This window comes from Lontra canadensis, unplaced genomic scaffold (assembly GCF_010015895.1).
Source record: "Lontra canadensis isolate GAN:19392208 unplaced genomic scaffold, GSC_riverotter_1.0 scaffold155, whole genome shotgun sequence".
Taxonomy (NCBI): domain Eukaryota; kingdom Metazoa; phylum Chordata; class Mammalia; order Carnivora; family Mustelidae; genus Lontra; species Lontra canadensis.
This window is the reverse complement of record NW_022631149.1, coordinates 2,170,998-2,191,992: the sequence shown is the minus strand read 5'-3', so window position 1 is coordinate 2,191,992 and position 20,995 is coordinate 2,170,998. Positions and strand designations below refer to the sequence as shown.

The following is a 20,995-nucleotide window of genomic DNA, read 5'->3' as shown; positions in this document are numbered from 1 at the left end:
CTTTCAGCCATTTATCCAATGAATATTTACTAAGCACCTACTGTAGGCCAGAAACTGTTTTCAGAGCTGGGGTTACAGCAGTGAACAAGACAAAGGCCCTGCCTTCACGAAGCTTGCATTATGGTTGAGGGAGACAGATTGTAAAGGAACAGGAAATGCAATACTGTAATGTGGGAGAGTACGGATTGGTATGGAGGAAAATGAAGCAGGTTGTGGGGGGAATGGAGAGGGCTGGGAGTGGGGTGAGCAGTTATTTCAGGGAAGGCCTCTGTGGTGAGGTGACATTTGAATGAAACCTGCATGAAATGAGGAGGAAAACTATGGGGTTATTTTGGCCAAGAGCAGAGGTAAGAGCAAGTGCAAAGGCCCTGGGGTGGAAGTGGACATGGAGTGTTCAAGGACCAACAAGGTGGCCTGTGTGATTGAAGCAAGTGCGACAGTGGAGAGGGATAGCAGTGGTGTGCCAGGGATAGCCAAGGACCAGATCAGTTAGGGATTTGTAAGTTTTCGTTTTTCCTGGAGGGAGAAGAAAAACCACTGGAGCATTTAAAAAGAAGCATGACATGATCTTCCTCATTTTTAAAAAAAGACTTATTTATTTATTTTAGAGAGAGACAGAAAGAGAGTAGAAGGGGGAAAAGGCAGGGGGAGAGGGAGAGAGAGAATCCCCAAGCAGACTCCCCACTGAGCACAGAGCCCAGTGCGGGGCTGGATCCCACCACCCATGAGATCATGACCTGACCCGAAACTGAGAGTCGGATGCTTGAGAGACTGAGTCATCCAGGCGCCTCTGCCTTATGTTTTAAAGGGATCATTTTAGCTGTTGAGTTGAGAATAGACCCTAAGGTAGTAAATGGATCCAGGGAGATAAGTTCGAAGACCACTGTGGATGGCCAGGCAGGGGGAGCATGTTATTTGAACTAGGACGGTAGTAATGGATGTGGTAGTAATGGATGGTGGCAAGAAAAGGTGAGGTTATATTTTGAAGGCACGTCAAGAATATTCACTGAAGGATTCCAAGCAAGGTGTGAGGGAAGGGGAGAGGCTGTAGTCCCGACTCCTGGGTTTCTGGCCTGAGCAACCTATTGAGGGGCAATGCCATTTACTGAGATGGGAAACTGGGGTAAGAGCAGGTTTGGGGGATGAAAATCAAGGGTCCCGTTTCCACCAGGTTAAATAGGACATATGCCAGGGGAGAGGGCATTATATCGCTGTGCACAGGACTTTTGAGTCTAGGGCAATCTGGGTTGAAGATACAAATTCGGGAGCCATCGGCACATACATGGCCATGAGCCTGGATGAGATCACCGGGCAAGGCAGCAGGGAGATTGGTAGATTTGGCAACAGGGAGGACGAGAACATTCTTTTCTGATTCCTCCTGGGTTTTTTTCCATGAAAGATTGTTTGCCAGTGGTGAAGAGGACACTGGAGGTTTGAGGACAGGGGATATGGTATAATGTCTATCTGTGATCTGATGTATATTTTTAATTAATTGATTGATTGGTTTTTCGAGTAGGCCCCATGCCCAATGTGGGACTCCAACTCACCACCCCGAGATCAAGAGTCACATGTTCTATTGACTGAGCCAGCCTGGTGTGCCTGTGACATTGTATTTTATTTTATTGTGATGTTATTATTATTTTTTAAGATTTCATTTATTGAGAGAGAGAGAGAGAGAGAGAGTGAGAGAGAACATGAGCATGGGGCAGGAAGAGGGAGGAGCAGGCTCCCTGCTGAGCAGGGAGCTGGTCGTGGGGCTCAATCCCAGGACCCCAGGATCATGACCTGAGCCAAAGGCAGACACTTAACCCACTAAGCCACCCAGACGCCCCTGTGATGTTATATTTTATAAAACATTTATAGGTGTTTATTGTGGGGAGGAGTTTTGCTTTATCCAATGGGCAGTTTGATGTCATAGCTCACTTTTGTGAGGAAAAATATCCTTTCTTTGAAAAGATTTTATTTATTTTTAGAGACAGAGATAGTGTGAGTGCGAGAGCTCGTGCATGAGCAGAGAGGGGGCAAAGAGAGAGTGAGAGAGAATTTCTAACAGACTCTGCCCTCAGTGTGGAGCCCAATGCAGGCTGCGAGCCCAGGACCCTGAGATCATGACTGAGCCCAAACTCTGAGTTGGGTGCTTAACCGACTGAGCCACCCAGTCAACCCGAGGGCCATTTAAATTAAAAGACATGTAGCTACTTACAATCATCCTATCCAAAAGAAGCCAAAAGATGCTTTATCAAGAAACTAACTTACTAGGCAACATAGGGGGGAAAAAAGAGAAAGAAACTATTGAAAATCTGAAAATGTTTCTTAAATTCCAACAAATGAATCAAACAATATAACAAATTAAAATAAAGGCTTTCCTCTTATTGACAGAGGAGAAGTGACACCGAAGACTGATTTACTGAATGTTCCTTGCTCCCACCAAGACTTGGGGACCGTCATGCAGGCAGGGTGAACTCCCAGGATGTTGGGGCTCTGGTTGTGTTTCCAGAGGAGAACGTTGCTGCCCAATGCCACATCAAGACAGGGCAGAGGACTTGAAATGGAGGAGCAAATGTTCAGAGGTCCTTAGCAGATTACCTGTGTCCTGTGCACGTGGAGATGGGTGGCTCCAAGCTAAAGCAGGTCTGAAGGTCCAGCCTGGAGACCACTAGAGAAAGAGGCCAGACCCAGTCCAGCCAGCCCCTGAGGTTAGACAGATCCAGCAGGCACCCAAGTTGTCTTTCCCTTTCTTTCCATAGTCCTTCACTGGGACTAGATTATAGAGGGCCATTTATTTCTCCTCTCCCAGGCCATTGCAGGAAATGGGGGCATACATTAACATATCAAGTCCCCAGTGCCAGAGGAAGGCAGAGGCAAACTAATCTGTAGCTTATGCTTCACACTGTGAAGAACTTAGAAAATATGAGGAGCACATGCATTTCCATGTACCATAGTTGTTGAGGATCTTTCCTTGCAGACTTCAATTTTGCTTGACTGTCCATGCCAGGAAGTAATATGGGCAGGTACCCAAACTAAAATGATGTAAACATGGATGTTTATCAGCTGTTTACCTTTCCTCCTCTGCAAACGGCCTATTCACATCCTTTACCCATTTTCCTGTTGGAAAATTCATTTTATTGATTTGTAAGAGCTCTTCTCATATTAAGGATATTTATCCTTAATGTAGCATATGTGTTACAAATATTTTACTCAGTCATTTTTTCCCTTTGACTTTACTTATGTTTGTAATTTAGCTTTGATGTGATTGAATGTATTAGTTGCTTTTCCTTTTTGATTTCTGGATTCTGAGTCTTCCCCAGCAAGATCTTCTCAACCTCAAGATGGTATGCGTGGTAATACAAGTTCAATTCTATTTCTTTAAGAGTCTTGTTTTTCACATTTAAGTCTCTGATCAACTTGGAATTTATTTTTGAGTAAATGAAGGAATCCCTTAAATTTTGTGCAAATTCTTGGCCAATTATTCCAACACCTTTTATTGAATAATCCCCACACAATTTATTGACTTATTTCTTGAAACGCAACCTTTGTCATATAGATTTTTACATACACATGGAACTATTCTGTTACATCCTTCTGCCCATTTCTATATTAGCAAATGTCCAGTTTTTAAAACATTTGTTAAGACTTACATTTTTAAAGAGCATTTTAAAGTTCACAGAAAAATTGAGGGGAAGGTACAAAGATTTCCCCTGTACTCCCTGCCCCCACACAGGCATAGCCTCTCCCATTATCAACATTCCCCACCAGAGTGGTACATTTGTCACAGCTACTAAGCCTACATTTGACACATCATTGTCACCCAAAGCCCATAGCTTGCATTAGGGTTTCCTCTTGGTGTTGGCCACCCTATGGGTCTGGACAAATCCGTAGTGACATGTGTCCATCATTATTTCATACAGAGTAGTTTCACCCCTCCCCATCCCCAGCACTTGTCAGTTACTGATCTTTTTACTGTCCCCTGGTTTTGCCTTTTCCAGAATGCCATAGCTGGAATCCTACAGCATGCAGCCTTTTCCGATTGCTTCTTTCACTTAGTAATAAGCATTTACGGTTCCTCCATGTCTCTTCATGGCTTGATAACTCATTTCTTTTTAAAGCACGGGATAATCTCCCATTGTCTGGTGTACCACAGTTTCTCCTATTGTCTGGGCGCACTGAAGGACATCTCGGTTGCTTTCAAGTTTTGGAAACGATGAGTAAAGCTGCTGTAAATATTCACATGCAGGTTTCTGTGTGGACGTAAGTTTTCAAATCCTTTGGGTAAATACCAAGGGGTATGATTGCTGGATCACACGGTAAGAGTACGTGTAGTTTATAGAAAACGACCCAACTGTCTTTCAACATGGCTGCAGCGTTTTGCCTGCCCAATAAAATGGAGTTCGTGCTGTTCCACATCCTTGCCAGCTTTTGGCAGTGTCCCTGTACTGGATTTCGCCTTTCTAAAAGGTGTGTAATGTTATCTCCTTGCTGTTGAAATTTGTATTTTCGTGTTGATACAGGATGTGGAAAATCTTTGTAAATGCTTTTTGTTTCTTGTTTGTTTTTGGGTAAATATTTTCTCCTAACCAGTGGCTTTTCTCATTCTGTTGACACTGTCTTTCAAAGGGCGGACGTGTTTGATTTGAATGAGATCCAGCTTATCAATTCTTTCTTTCAGGGATCTGGCCTCCCTCTCCAATGTTATCTCCTAAGAGTTTAAAACTTCCTTAGCTTTACAGTTTTGCCCTTCACATTTAGATCTGGGATCCATTTTGAGTTAATTTTTATGAAGGGTGGAAGGTATAGGTCTATATTTGTTTCTTTGGATGTGGATGTTCAGTTATTTCTCAAACATTTATGGAAAAGACTTTACTCCGTTGTAATACCTTTGCTCCTCTGTCGAAGACCAGGTGATTCTATTTATGAGGGTCTATTTCTAAGCTCCCTATTCTGTTCCTTTGATCTGTCCCTTCTTCTTCTTCTTCTTCTTTTTTTTACTTATTTGACAGAGAGAGAGACAGTGAGAGAAGGAACACAAGCAGAGGGAGTGGGAGGGGGGAAGCAGACTCCTCGTCGAGCAGGGAGCCCCATGCGGGGCTCAATCTCAGGACCCCGGGGATCATGACCTGAGCCGAAGGCAGATGCTTAACGACTGAGCCACCCAGGCACCCCAATACCACCCTGTCTTGATTACTGTCACTTCATAGTAAGTCTGGAAGTCGGATCATGTCAGTCCTCCAACTTTGTTCTTCTGGAAATGTCCAGTTTTCATTAGCTATATTATTCCTTTTGATGTTGGAGAGGACTTCCTTTTTTTTTTTTTTAACGGGGTATTCTCTTAGCTATTGTTACATCTTTATTCTTTCTGATCAACTTTAGGATCGTTTTGTCAAGTTGAAAACAATCCTTTTGCGGTTTTGATGGGGGGTAGCATTGACTGAATTTACAGATATTTAGGGAAGAAGTTGCATCTTTATAATCATAACAGGGTATGTTTCTCTCTTGATTGAGGACTTGATTTTTTTTGTCAGACTTCATTTATTTAGTTGACAGAGAGAGCACAAGCAGGGGGAGCTGGAGGCAGAGGGAGAAGCAGGATCCCTGCACCACCCAGGTGCCCCCAAGGACTTGATTTTTATATCCTTCGGGAGAGTGTCCTCTCGACCTACTGCTTTTCCTTCAGGGCTAGTATCTTAAGAGGTCTTGGATGTTGTTTTATTAAGGGAATTAAACTGCTTCCTCAGTGGCAGCCACAGGAGAACTGGAACTGTTGGGAGGGTTGCTGGTAGCAAGAAAGGCTTCACTAGAAAGGGGAAGGAGTAACTAAGAGAGTGGGAGGCAGACCTCAAACACAGCCAACCTGCAGACTGAGAGCAGGGTTACACCTGAAGGTCAGGTGCACGGCCATTGCTTGCGGCCTGGCAACTGAGAATTAGAACGGTCACCAGTAGGAAAGGGATCTCTCAGCAGATTGTTCCCATCCATTGTCCCCATCTTGGTGGGATGACCAGCTAGAGGGGCTTTGAGGACAAGCCATCTGGTGGAGCGGCCATCAAGGAGTCCAGTGAGACGGGGAAGTCTTTCTCAGACAGCATTTCTCAACTCCTGCGCTACTGACGTTAGGGGCTGGGGAGACTTTTGCTGTCCGCTGGGGCAGGGGGGCTGCCCTTGCAAAGCAAGCTTGCCCACTTCCTATTGTGACAACTAAAAATGTCCCCAGACATTGCCAAATGTCCCCAGGGGAGCACAATCCTTCCCCATGAAGAACTCCTGCTCTAAGAGCTAAGCGACGGTAAAGCAAACTAATAGCCAAAGTGAGTATGTGAGGTCAGCCAGCAAGGGGCCAGTGAAGAAGGGGCCACTGGCCTCCTGGAAAGGGGAAGTGTGAGATACCCCACCCCCACTCCGCCACATCCTGGCAGAGAGGGTGGGATGGTAAGGTAGCCCACTTCCTAAGGATGGCCCAGCGTCCACGCAGGAGGAAGAAGCAGAGTGGGGGCTGAGACAGATTTGCTCACGGCCATGTGAAGGAAGAAATCCTTGCTGGGGAGCACATGGCAGGGAGGAAACCCGAGGGCAGAAAGGTATCATCTCTGAGAACTGTTTCGGATTCTGGGGTGGAGAAAGGGAAATTATGGTCATTTCTACTGCAAGAAGTGTACCTCGTGTAGACTTGGCCAAATGTCAGGGTCCCTGAGTTGTAGCCCTTGCAGACTTCCTGAAATGCCCGTAGGTGAGCCAAGCAGGACTCACGGGTCGTGGTTGTGGAAACTGGGTCATCCAGACAGCGGATGGCGGGAGCCTAGCATGAGGAGAGTACCCAGCATCGGAGTAACGAGGTGCCCTCGAAGAAATAAAAGAACTGAGTGTGGGAGGACAGAGTTGAGGAGGGGATTGGGAGGCAGGGGCCAGCACGGGACTAAAATGCAAGGAAGGGCACCTGGCTGGCTCAGTAGCGTCAAGCCTGAGGCTCTTGATCTCAGCGTGAGTTCAAGCCCACGCTGGGGTAGAGATGACTTTAAAAAATAAGTAAAATGCAGCAAGGGATCAGTAGACCTCAGCTCCAAGTCCCATCACCCAGAGTGAGAATACAATGTCTTCTAATAAGGTTGGTTGGGTAAAGTTTCCCCTATAGAGTTTCTATGTTTCTATAGCTATAGAGAAATGAGTAGGAGATGCGGAAGGGGAATTCTGAGAACCTTTCTGATCTATTTCAAGAGAGCTGCAGAATAGGTTTTTTTTTTTTAAGATTTCATTTATTTATTAATTTAGAGAGCATGTGGTGGGAAGGGGTAGAGGGAAAGGGGTAAAGAACTCCAAGCAGACCCAACACGGGACTTGATCGCACGACCCTGAGATCGTGACCTGAGCCAAAATCAAGAGTTGGGACACTCAACTGACTTGAGTCCCTCCAGGCACCCTGAGACCTGCCAAATAGTTATGTGTGAGTGCTGACAGCAGAAATCCAAATGAGAGCTATAAATTAAACTCATTTGAAGGAGGCTGTGTGTTAGAGACTCGAGAGAGGGAATACGGAGGGAGCACATTGCACAAGTTCAATTTCAAGTCCAAAATCACTTTGGCATAGTTCTCACAGTGGAAGGTCGGAGGAGGTGCCCCGAAGCAGAGAGGCCCTATAGTTGTGGGGGCGTAAGGGACCACTACTCAGTGCTCGGATGTGTTTGGAACCTCTAAATAACCGGATTCTGTTCAGAAAGACACAGGGCAAGGGTGATATTCCACTAAGAGGTACCAATATGGCAGCCCTTGTTAACAGCCAGCACCTGTGTATCTTTGTCAGCGCTTGTACCACAAAGGACATAAGGCCCCTGCACGAGGGCCTAGATCTCCATCATATGGCAAGGTCTAGTGAGGCTGGAAGTGGTCTGTGGAATATCAAACGGTAAAAATGGCCTGGCCTTGACCCATCCATTGTCCCTAGCCCACTTCCATTTAGAATGGAAGGATGGGTCTAGAGATATGGAAGGTATGGTGGCTGGCAAAATTGTGCTATGCTTTGGGGTAGGTATAGTTCTAGCTAACATGTACACAGATGTAACAATTACATAGATGTGCCAGGTATCATTCTCTACGCTTTACGTCCTTCGTTGAATTTTCACGTGAGGAGGCAGGTGTAACTTGTCCTTCCATCTTAGAGATGAGAAAAGGAAGGCATAGAGGAGTTGAGGTGTCCAAGGTCCCACAGCTCAGAGATCTGGGATTCTCACTCAGCCTCACTCATCCCTGGGGGCCATCATGGCGGTGGCAGCTCAAAGGGAAATGAGAAAAATCACAAGGTAGTTAAACCAATGCGGAGAGCATTGGCATTTTCTCTCCTGAAGATTCTCCTTGGAGGGCTGAAACTTGGAATGAGTTCTGTTCCTATAATAAAGGAAGAGGAGGTGGTGGTACCGGGGAGGGGGTCCTTATTTTCAGAAACAAAACGTTCTGTGTAAATATCCAGAATGATTCCCATGATAAACCAACTCTCACACGGGACTCGAGTTGTATTCATCTGCTCCTGTAACTACTTGGGGCTGGTGGGGAAACGAAGTCCAGCAAGGTTTCCCTCTGGAAGTTGTTGTCATTGTGCTTGTTCTGATGGGGATGACTTTGCCAACTCAGCTCTTCTTCCTCTTAACCTCCTTTTTCTTTCGTGCGTGTGTTTAAATTTAGTTCAAGACAAGGAGGGAGGACATAGTGCTATTATCTGGCTCTAGAGGCATCGTGGATCCTCACTATGCTATGGAAAAATCCTGAAGAAATGCACCGCCCCAGGACCATAGGACCTGGCCAGCTTTGCATAGAACATAACTCCACATTTATATTGGCTTTGTTTTTGTTTTGCCATATTAAATGCTCAAATGTGTCAGTGCCAGGCACTGTATTTCACGTTCCTCCAAAAGACATAGGACGTTTTCCCTTCAAGAATTGAGAGGACTCAGTCCAGATATCGACAGGAAAAGACAACCCTTGGATTATGTGCTAGATTGTCCTAGCCCATCTCCCTATCCACCCCCAGATTCCTGCCTTGATCATTCAAATGCCTGGCTCACAGTGGCTTACCAAACACACGTGTGACGAATGGCTGATCTACGGTTCCCAGACTGCAGTGCAGCCCTGACCTGCTCATATGATAACTTCCATCGGTTTTCTATCAAAGGTACATGCAGGGGCACCTGGGTGGCTCAGTGGGTTAAAGCCTCTGCCTTCGGCTCAGGTCATGATCCCGGGGTCCTGGGATCGAGCCCCGTGTCGGGCTCTCTGCTCAGCGGGGAGCCTGCTTCCTCCTCTCTCTCTCTGCCTGCCTCTCTGCCTGCTTGTGATCTCTGCCTGTCAAATAAATAAAAAATAAATCTTAAAAAAAAAGGTACATGCAGTCAGTGGGCAGGAGGGGACCAGAGTCTTTAAGACTTGACCGTATGAGATTTACCAAAGCGGTGGTTATTCTAAAGACTACAGTACGTAAAGAATGAGACTTGTAGATGAGAAATCAGCTGAGGTTGGCTGAAACAGTTCACTCCGGGGAATGAGGCAAATTGAGCATTCCTTTTCTGAACAACAACAAAAGGCTGATCAATTCTATTTCGGTCTCAGACCGAAGGATAAAGGAATCTAGGGAAAATGAGACGAAAAATGTTGTCTGATTTTATATGCACTATTTACATGTTCCTTGTAGTAGCAATTGGTGTTAGTGGTCAGAGTTCACATAACAATTAAAATGAAGAAGTTAATTTCTTAGCTTCCTGTTAAACACTCTCCTTTCTCAACACACACACACACACACACGCACACACGCACACACACATGCACACACACATATGCTAATTCCTACTCATCCTTCAAGGCCATGTTCATGCCCTGTCTCCTCCACAAAGTCTTAAAAAAATTTTGTTTTAATTCTATGCCCAACCTGGGGCTTGAACTCACCACCCACCTAAGACCATGAGCCACGTGATCATGAGCCAGCAGCAAAGCTTTTTTTGTTCTACCTCTAGAAAGTGTTGACCTATTCAAGCATTTGTCGTTACCACTGATTTGCTATTATCAGACCTCTTCGTATAATCTTTTTATGTAAGTCTTATCTCCCTCAACCACAATTCCTCTGAGGGCTGAGATATCTGCCCACATTGCCTTGCATATAAGGAAGGCTTCAGAAGTATCTACTTATCTAAACTGGCTTTATTTATTTGAGGTTCATCAAGCACTTGCTCCATGCCAGGAACTTTTTTGGTTCTGGGGCATCTGATGAAAAATCAGACAGAGGCTTCACCCTTCTGGAGCTTATCTTTTCAGTAAACAAGTGGGAGAGAGAAACTTTTTGGTGTCTCTCTGGAAAGTTGCATGAAATTGGAGGAGATCAAACAGTTGAAAACACTGTGGACTGGGAGTCATGATCTACCTTGGCCTCATCCCTAATTTGATGGATATCTTAAGTACATTTCTTAACCATTTGTCATCGATTTCCTTGTATGTCAGAGGCCTTATATAGTTACTGGGAGAACTGGATCAGAGAAGATGCAAATCATGTTGGAGGGAACTTCCTCAATCTGATAAAAAGCATCTATGAAAAACCCATAGCAAACACCATACTTAAAAGTGAGAGACTGGGGGGTACCTGGACAGCCGGCTCAGTCAGAAGAGCACGTGACTCTTGATCTCAGGATCATGAGTTTGAGCCCCAAGTTTGGTGTATAGATTATTAAAAAAGTAAACTAAAAAAAAAAATGTCGAAGACTGAAAACTTTCAACCAAAGTTAGTGTGTGAACCAGACTAATGCCATCTTGAACAAATCTGCCTCAGTGACCTCTCTGTGACCTAAAGCCTGCTTGAGCAGTCCCTTTCTCCCACATTCTTTATTTAACCATACCCTTAAGTACACCCTTGGGGAATGAGGTCCTTGCTAGGACTCCTCCTGGGTGGTCCCCTAACATGGACTCCTTAGCCTACTCTAAGGAACTAGAGGTTATAAAAGGAGGTCTTATATGGGAAAGTGGGATTGCAGAGATCGAACTATAAGTCCTCTTAATATACCATTTCCTATCAGGCTGGATTTGTCAGCCTTTTTTTCTTCAGTCTTAAGGCTCCTTTGGCATTTGGAAGTTACTTTGCATATACCTCCCCCCTTTCATGGAACAATCAGTAATAAGAAAAAGACGTCTGCTCTCCCTACTGCTATTCAGTATTTTACTAGAAGTTCTAGTCAGGTTGTAGGTAAGAAAATGAAATAAAAAGAATTAAGATTGGAAAGAAAGAAATAAAACTATCTCTATTTTTAGATGACATGATGTTATATAGAAAGCCCAAAAGAATTCATATTAAAGCTAGTAAATGAATTCAGCAAGGTTTCAGAATACAAGGTCAAATAAAAAAAATCAGTTGTATTTCTATAAACTAGCAATGAACAATCTGAAAATGAAATAAAAAACAAAACTCTTTTTATAACACTGAAAAGAATAAAACTTAAGGAACAAAATTAACAAAATACAAGACTTGTATACTGAAAACTCCAAACATTATTGAAAGAAATGAAAGGCTTAGTATTATTAAAATGGCAGTACTGCCAGTACTGCAGAGAGAGACGGGGAAGCAGGCTCCCTGCCGAGCAGAGAGAGCCCAATGCGGACCCCGATCCCAGGACCCTGAGACCATGACCTGAGCCAAAGAAGGAGGCCCAACCCACTGAGCCACCCAGGCACCCTGCCTTTTTTTTTTCCCAAAAGAAATTGACAAGCTGCTCTGATCTTAAAATTCTTATGGAAATTCAAGGGCCCAGCATAACCAAAAATTCTTGAAAATGAACACAACTAGAAGACTCACACTCCCCAACTTAAAATCTTACTACAAAGCTATAGTAATCAAGAGCGTGGTACTGGAATAAGGATAGACCTATAATCAATGGAATAGAACTGAGAGCCCAGAGCAAACCCATGCACTTAGGGCCAACTGATTTTTGATAAAGCTGCCAAGACAGTTCAGTGGGGGAACAGAATAGTCTTTTTAACAAACGGTGGAAGGACAACTAGGTAAATATACACAAAGGAATGAATTTGGATCCCTACCTCGTACCATATACAAAAATTATCTTGACATGGATCAAAGACCTGAAACTGAGTTAAAACCGTAAAACTTGAAGAAAACACAGGCGTACATCTCTATGACCTTGAATCTCTATGACCTTCTTAGATAGCACTGAAGCACAAGCAACCAAAGAAAACAGGTAAATTGGACTTCATCAAAATTAAAAACTTTAGTGCTTCAAAGAACACCATCACAAAAGAGGGAAGGCAGCCCCAAGAATTGGAGCTATTTGGAAATCCTAGACCTGGTAAGGGACTTGCATCTAGAACATATATAAAGAACTTTTATGACTCTACAATAAAAAGACAACCCAATTAAAAAAAAATTGGTAAAGGATCTGAATAAACACATCTCCAAAGAAGACATCAAAATGGCTCATCAGCACACGAAATGCTCATCATCATCGGCCATCAGACAACTGCAAATGAAAACCAGAATGAGAGACCATTCACACCCACCAGGGAGGTGATAATCAAAGAAGCAGATAATAGCAAGTGTTGTAGAGAATAAGGTTAAACAGAGAGGTGCCATCTGGCCCAGTGATTCTCCTTTTTGGTATATGCCCACGAAAACTAAAAGCCTGTCTCCCCAAAAACTTGTACCCAAGTGTTCACAGCATTCATCATAGCCCCCGAATGGAAATAACCCAGATGTCCATCAACTGATGAAAAGATAAAATGTGGTGTATCCATACAGAGGAGTATTATACAGCTGTAAAAAGGAACAAAAGATTGATCCGTGCTGCAAAACGGAGGGACCTTGAAGACATAATGAAAGAAGCCAGTCACAGAAGTCCACATATTGTAGGATTCCATTTATATGAAATGTCCAGAATAGGCAAAGCCAGATACAGAAAGTAGATTCATGGTTGTCAGGGGCTGGGGGGGTGTGATTCATAGGCAATGGTGAGTGGCTGCTCAGATGTATGGGGTTTCTTTCTGGGGTGATAAAATATTCCAAAATTAATTGTGGTGATGGTTGCACAACTCTGAATATTCCAAAAACCACTGACTCATGCATTTTCAGTGAGTGACTTGTATGGCATGTGCATTAGAGCTCTGTAAAGAGGAAAAATGGCCAGGGGGGTGGTGGTGCGGAAAGCATCAGGTAAGTCTTCAGATGCCACACACAAAAGCAAAACACTTTGTTGAATTTAGTCACAACTTCAACCAGGAGTTGGATGAACATACATAAGCTTAGAGCGCAACCATTACGTGGTTGGGGAGTAGGAAAAAAAGCCTTTATTATAACTGGAACCAGATAAACAAAGTGCTCTTATTGGCCAACTCTGAGGATAGGAGAAGAGCCTTGTTACACAACCCCCTTCCCCATTCCCAACCAACTTTTATTCTATTCTTTTCCCTTTGTGTTTTGATAGCTGAAGTTGTGTACTTTTTGCGCAAGACCGAGACTGAAGATAGTCCGCCATTTTGTGGGTTGGAAACCTGAAATACTTATCTGATTATTAATATTTGAAGAGTTGAGAAATTCCTATTTTTCCAATACGTTGCCCGGATTCTCCATCTCAGATACAACTAGTATTTATATAGAAAAAGCCTGGGTTGTTACACTGACCTATTTAGTTTTTCATTAACCAATGAGTCACCTCCAGTTCTATGATATGGTGGTCAAGGTTCCAAGATGGTTGCTACCACCGCTGCTTTCTATTTCGTTTTTAAAAAGATGTTGACAATGTTTATATAGGCAGGCCGATCACATAAATATGATGATAACAATCCCGTCCATAGACATGATGCCACCGGCGACAGCTGCTTACTAGGAAAAGTTGCATCGTTTTTGTCCCTCTGGGTTGTCACTGTAGTGATAAACACTAGCGATGGTGACTTGTTCCTGTTTTACAGTATGGCCAAAGACTACCAAAACAGAAGCTTCCAGAGGGAATTGGATTCAGGCAGAACTGTGAAATGGTCAGTACAGTGCATTTTTTGATATGAATTAATTTGTAGAGGCTAAATCACTTCATGAAATCATTTAGCTCTATACACAGTGATACCTAATACATGCCATGTTTCCAAACACAAGTTTCTGGCTTCCTCCAGTCTAGCCCGCCTCATCCTCTACAGCTTGCTGCCCTTAGTCTAAAAGTTGGAGGCAGAAACCTAGGGAAATTGTGTCACGACCTGGAGATCCAAATGGCCACCGGTCACACAATTATCCTTAACGCTCGCTTGTTTTCTCCTTAGTCATCAATAACTCAGGTCCAGTCTTTCCCCAGGGTGTCTCCTGTACTGGTTGTTTCTTCTTCATGCTTGTTCTTATCTAGGGGTTTAGAGTCTCCTAGCTAGATTACTGCAAACTGGTTTCCGTATTTCCATCTCTCTCTGCCTCCAAAACATCCAACAGCAACGCAAAGGATTAAACACCTAAAAGTAACATTTAATCAAGTGGTCTGTCTAAAAACCTTTGCCTGCCTCCCCCGTGTTTACTGAGTAAAGTCCAAACATTATTAGTCTGGCATTCAAGGCCTTCCACAACCCAGGGCCAAGTTTGCATTCTACACTTCCATCGTCTACCACTCCCTTGGACAAAACTCATCTCCTCGCCATCTCCTGAGCTTCTGCTAATTCGTTTCATGTCTTTGCATGCCATCTTCCTCCTGCCGAGGCTACCTGCTCATTTTTGAAAGCCTGTTCAGAACTCCCTTTCATCCACAAAACCATCCCTGAACACTACCATGCAGTGACCTCTCAGTCTTTGGAGGTGATATGGCTTATGCCCAGTGGCCTTCACCTGGCAATGCTCCCAGACAACTGTTCTTGGCTCCTGTTGTCGATTCTTGTATTACATTTAATTCTGTGTCTATCTTGCCTCCACTACGTGGCAAGCTCCTTGAGCACAGTGGTCACTTACTGAACTTGACAAAAAATTACCCATGGTACATAATGCTGTGCTGGGGGCCCTGGAGGGACAGTTATTGACTAAGGAGCACTTCCGTTCTCCCAAGATGCTTCATTCTCAGGTGGGAGCATTCGCTCTAGGTGATGGCTCCTTCCCCGTACAAACCAAATCCAATCACTTTGAAGGCGAAAGGAACGCTACAGCCAGTTTACTCCAAGGTATTAAGGAATTACAAACTGCTTCTGCAATACTTCGGAATCCCCTGTGAAAATACAAAATTAAAACTTCAATAAATAATGGCCTGCTCCCCTCAAAAGCTTAAAAGATGACATGTAAAGAAAAATGGCCAGCCAGGGGCATCGTCTTTAAGACTTTCTTGATCACAAAGCAGGAGAAAAGCCAAGGCTCCTTGCAATTCAGTTAGATTTCACTGTCTTTTTTTTTTTTCCTACATGAAACTGGCTAAACTCTATAAGGAAATTATGTCTTGAACTTAGAGTTTACATGAAAGGTGGCCAAAATTATAGGGATAATTCAAGCTAAAAAAAAAAAAAAAAAAAAAAAGCTCTTTACAGCTCGGTGGGTCCTGAATGATGTAGGGAGTTTGAGAGGTCTACATAGTTAGAAATGGAATCCCTAGCTGGCAAGTCGCCAGATCGGTGGTGGGTACGTATCTTGACTCCCCCTTCCCCCCAAATGCTGCAACTGTCCAGTTCTATCAAAATACTTGCTAATCTTGTACACAGACAAAAAAATAGTCCTTACTGGGGCGCCTGGGTGGCTCAGTGGGTTAAAGCCTCTGCCTTCGGCTCGGGTCATGATCCCAGGGTCCTGGGATCGAGCCCCTCATCGGGCTCTCTGCTCAGCGGGGCGCCTGCTTCCTCCTCTCTTTCTCTCTCTGCCTGCCTCTCTGCCTACCTGCGATCTCTATCTGTCAAATAAATAAATAAAATCTTTAAAAAAAAATAATCCTTACAAAATGCCTCCCTGACTCTTCTACTTTGAAAGCTTTGAACTTGCATAGGATGTTCTGACTGTAAATTCTCAGAAATGTTTTATTCAGCTTTGTGGATAGTCCTAGATGATGAAGCTCTGGGGGGTAAAGGCCACTTTCTAGGGCGAGCTAGGTCACACACGAATCCCTTGTCCTGGAAGGCACAGAGAGACCAACTTGGTCACCCAGCGTCACTGCATCAAAACTTGAAGGAACAGTAAGTTTGGTATTTCCACGTATAGCCATCCTGGTTCCTTGAGCCTCATCTTGACTCCTTGCAGGCGGGAGTTCCAATTACTTCCCCAATTTGAAATGTCCATGTTTTATGGCAATTTTATCAATTTTTTTCTCTCCAAGGATCAGTAGGATCGTGAATTGAGCTTCCTGTCAAGAAAAATGCTAAGTTCAAAGTATTATTTCCTTCACTTCTAATTACAAATAAGTTTAACCTTTTATTGTGTTCCATTATACAATTTTACACAGTACCATTATGATCTGAAGCAATAATTAAGCAAATTGAATGAATGGTTTTGAGCTCTACTTCTCCGTATATAGATTTACCTAAAAAAGTACAAACCAAGCACAGTGGTGCAATTTTCCAGGCACTTTCAAGTTGCTTAACTATTTACAAATACATAAGCACCCTGTTTGAAAGCATGAAAATTTTGGTGTCAGGAAGAAACACTTCATGTCTATCAAATCTTTCCATTTTTAACATTTGCACAGCTCCGATTTTTCCTGAGAAAGGTCAGTCTCATTGTCACTTGGGATCTACATGTCCTCAGATTTCAGAAGTGTATCTTGGGGAACCATAACCTCGGTCGCTCGATGTACCGCTAATTGCACAAAATACATGGAACGTGTTGCTCATCCAGGGGGAATGGATCGTGTCTTCTTGTAATATCTAAAACAAAAGGGAAAAAAGCCTGCATGTTTATCACAAAGCAAAACAGCCATGGTCAAAAAAGTATGTGTATATGAAATTACAGGCAAATTTCAATTTGTCACTGACATGGAGCTATTCGAAATGACATAAAACAGAAAGAGCGAAGAATAACATTACCGACTTCAGTCTTCAAAGCTGTGTTACAAAGGCAGCATAGCAAAAAAGCAGAGAAAATCTGGTTACTCATTAAGAAAAACAGAAGATTATAAAATGCAAAATTCAAGAAAAAATGAGAGGCAATGCAATCTTTCAAATATATATGTATTTAAAACCAGTGATCGTAACAAGAGCTCTAAACCGTGGCTCTCAGAATCACTGGTGGGGCTTTTCCAACACACAGATACCCATGCTGCTTCCCTGGAGAATTAGAAAATATTCTTTTTTTTTTTTTAACTATTGTAGAATACTTTATTAGATGATTTGGAAAATATTCTTAAATAAAGTCACAAGTGCCTATTTCTATTCTAATGGCACACAAGAACTATGTGAGCTGACTGACACAGAAGGCTTTTCACGGAAATGAAGAACTTCACACATACGAGATGTAAATTTTATATCCCGTAAGCATATAAACATATATTCATATTGGTATAGATGTTTTTAAAACTTTCCATTTTGTGTGGTCAAATATGCTTGATTAGATGGAAGGAAAGAAGGGGTGCCTGGCTGGCTCAGTTGGTAGAGTATGTGACTCATGGTCTCGGGGTCGTGAGTTCAAGCCCCACGCTGGGTGTGGAGACTACTTAAAAAAAAAAAAAAGAAAGATGGAAGAAAAGAATACCATACACATCACATCCCATCTTTTTACTGTATGATTCCAACTTAGGTCTCAAGCTTTCACTACCCGGTTCTCAAGTTAGCTTTGAAACTTCAGTATTAAGCCCACAAACTGGTCTATGGTGACAGTAATGGGTCATATCAATTGTGTTGCTACAAAGTAGGTCTTAGATAAAGTCTGTAATAGAGAAATTTCCTCTTAAAAAATCGTAACTCATGACACTAATCTGGAAGCCGAGCAGAGATTTAAGAGATGACTAATTGTTTATCCATACCTGTCAGATGTGACAAGACAATATGGGACTCACTGTGTAGAAAACAAAACATACCAGACCCTACAGTGGCCACCACTAACTCTAATTAAGATATCTGCAATTCATAATTTGAAGATAATATAAATTCCCTTTTAATTTTTTAAGTCCCCCCCCTTTTTTTTCTAAAGATTTTATTTATTTATTTGACAGAGAGAGAAGGATCACAAGTAGGCAGAGAGGCAGGCAGAGAGAGGGCGGGAAGCAGGCTCCCTGCTGAGCAGACAGCCTGATGCGATTCCGGGCTCGATCCCAGGACCCTGAGATCCTGACCTGAGCCGAAGGCAGCGGCTTAACCCACTGAGCCACTCAGGTGCCCCTTTAAGTCCCCTTCTAAAAGTCAAAAGCTTGAAGAAGTTTTACAAAGGACTGTATCTTTCGATATACTATAATGATTACACTGAAAAGGGTGAAGAATAAATTATATATACACACACACACACACACACACAATAAACATATATACATATACACACACATAAGATATATCTTTTGTCAAGTAATCATTTATGGGGCACAACAGAATAATTTATATTGCACTATCCAGTATACTTTATTTTATTTTGTATTATTTTATTTTCCTTTGGGAAATAACGTATCTCCAAGTGTAGGACTGAAAAAAGGCTCTGTTTTGTGAGAATCTAATAGAAAACACTGAATTATAAAAATTCACTATAAAGTCAATGGTTAGGGCACACCTAAACATGATGCATTATGATGGGACAGCTTACATAAACATAAACCAATAAAAACTTCAGATTTTTTCAATAAAACAAGACGAAATCACACAGGGAGACAAACCAAAAGAGACCCTTAACCATGGGAAACCAACTGAGGGTTGCTGGAGCGGGGGGTAGCTGGGGTAAGTGGGTGACGGGCGTTAAGGAGGGCCCATGATGGAATGAGCCCTGGGTGTGATAGAGCACTCAATCACTGACCTCTACCTCTGAAACAAATCATGCACTCTGTGTTAATTAACTGAATGTAAATAAAATTAAATTTAAAAAAGAAACTAAGATTTTTTCCTGGCTTATCTAACAACATATAATTTCAAGGGTCTACAACGCGGTCTCTCCAATTCAACAGAAGAGCCACGGTTTAGGGAATCCAATGAGACAGACAGAAAATGGGACAGCAGATCTGCAAAACTCATGCTTCACGGGGGAAAGAACTGTATAAAATGGCCGCTCTACATATCCTGATCACTGTCACAACAGTAAACTAAATAACTTGTTTCCCATTTGAGTACTTCAGAGTTTAAGGTAAGTCACGCAGTTGCCTGGAAACTAGGATAATTGCAATGTACTACACATTGGCTTAAAACATGTGTTGTTGTTGTATCTTTTGTGAAGTATTTTTTGCTGATTTTCTATGGAATATGAAGAGTGGAAATCCGTAACACTGGACAGCTCCTCGGAACTAACTATGTCATCCATTTGCCTCAGAGCAGTGATGGCACAGAAAGGTTTACGCCCCTCTGCTACCCATGGGCTGAGCTTGAGACGCAGGGAATAAAGGAAGTGGCATGACTTCCTGCCTTCCCCGTCCTGACCACCTGGCTGCTTCGAGACCAAAAAGGATCTCTGAACACTGAACCACCTTGGGGCACCTTGGAACAGTTTGTACTCCCTCCTAAATGGGCTAACAGAAGTAAAGATGGTCAAAAGAAGAAATGGAACACTGATTCCAGACTCCTCGGGCCAACAAGATTCCCAGACGTGGAGAACGGGCAAGGAGGGGAGTGAGGGGTAAGCAGTCTCACTGAACAGATGGGATGATGAAGGTCTGGCTGGCTAACTTTTTCATGCTGAGAAGATAACAATGGCTGGAAAATGAGACTCCTGGTCATTCAGTGCAACCTTGTGCTAACTGTAACTCAATTTCCCGCAGCGAGCAATCGCTGAAAGGCAGCTACCAGGACAGAGAAGGTTCTGGAACGAGCTTTAACATGTGTTCTCTAAAGGGTTGTAGTTATCCTTGTTTCTTTGAAGAAGACTTGCTTTCTTCAAAATTCAGAGTTTGAAGAGTTTCTGAAACAGATATTTATCTTGGTGGCTGTTTCCATGAGTAAGGAAATGAAACTTCACAGGCTCAGTTGCTGAGGGACTAGATCATTGTGCTGGGACTTGTACAAAAGTGTTGAAGACACTAAAATACTTGAGTGACAACCCATGTACACAGTGGTCAGGACTCCAGCATCAAAATGAAGTTTCCCAGGATAACCCAGAAGTGCTTGCGTTGAAGACAAGCAGGCGTATAGAAGTCCTGGGTGGTGCGGGGGACGGAGGGCTGGCAGGCTCAGGTGTGTGAAAGTTCTAACTACTTCACTGTGACATAATGTGGCTGTAAGTGGTGAACAGGTCTTGGCTTCCGAATTTTTAGGTTGCAGTTAGCTGCATGGGCATGAACACTCAGTCACAGATGAAAATGCTAAGACATTTCTCAAATTTTGGAAGCCTCAGAGTATGTCACCTACATGATAGTATCTGTAGTTTTTTACGGCCAAGACAGAGATACCCTTAGGGGTTTGGCTCCTGTGCCAATCATCTCACTCCTTTAGGACCCTTCTTGAGAGATTCTTACCCGTGTTTCCAGTAGATCCATTCAGAGAGTTAACTTCTAACAGCCCCACGGCCCAAAGAACAAAATGGCTTATTACTGATAATTGCCTTAGCAATTGCTTCAGGTAATTATTTTAAATTCGATTTGCATTATATCATTTAAATGACCGAAGATAATAGGAGCAAATATGAAAACAGAGACGGACTAATTTCAAGGTGATGCATCTCGAACGACTAGACTTTGCTAAGTACACCTGAGGGGCTCCAGGTCATGTTTTCGTTTTCAACTACGTTAATACTTGCCTGCTCGTGGATAATGTCAGACAATTCTTTCACCATGTCTCTGAAATTTGACTTGAGCCCTTCATGGTACTCAATTTGATCTTCTTTAATTAGCCGCTCATTTAGTTCAAGGGCAATGCTGCATGCCTGTATGAACTTCCTGTGGACAAAGAGCAAAGATAAGGGTTTCATCGT

At 43.0% G+C, this 20,995-nt stretch overlaps 1 protein-coding gene across 5 annotated transcripts in view; it reads right to left on the bottom strand.

Annotated features, from left to right (window-relative positions):
* Window positions 1-16,362: 16,362 nt before the first annotated feature.
* The window catches only part of DOCK11 (dedicator of cytokinesis 11), a 193,871-nt gene continuing 189,238 nt past the window's right edge, over window positions 16,363-20,995 (bottom strand). For 3 of the 5 annotated variants that reach the window (XM_032844785.1, XM_032844783.1, XM_032844782.1), the window contains 2 exons: window positions 20,822-20,960; window positions 16,363-16,827 (listed from right to left, as the gene is read on the bottom strand). In XM_032844785.1, coding sequence (XP_032700676.1) covers window positions 16,705-16,827; window positions 20,822-20,960 — 262 coding nt within the window. In that variant the 3' untranslated portion in view covers window positions 16,363-16,704. Of the gene's footprint in view, window positions 16,828-16,986; window positions 17,005-20,821; window positions 20,961-20,995 lie in introns of all 5 variants that reach the window. The other 2 variants (XM_032844786.1, XM_032844784.1) reach the window with 2 other exon arrangements.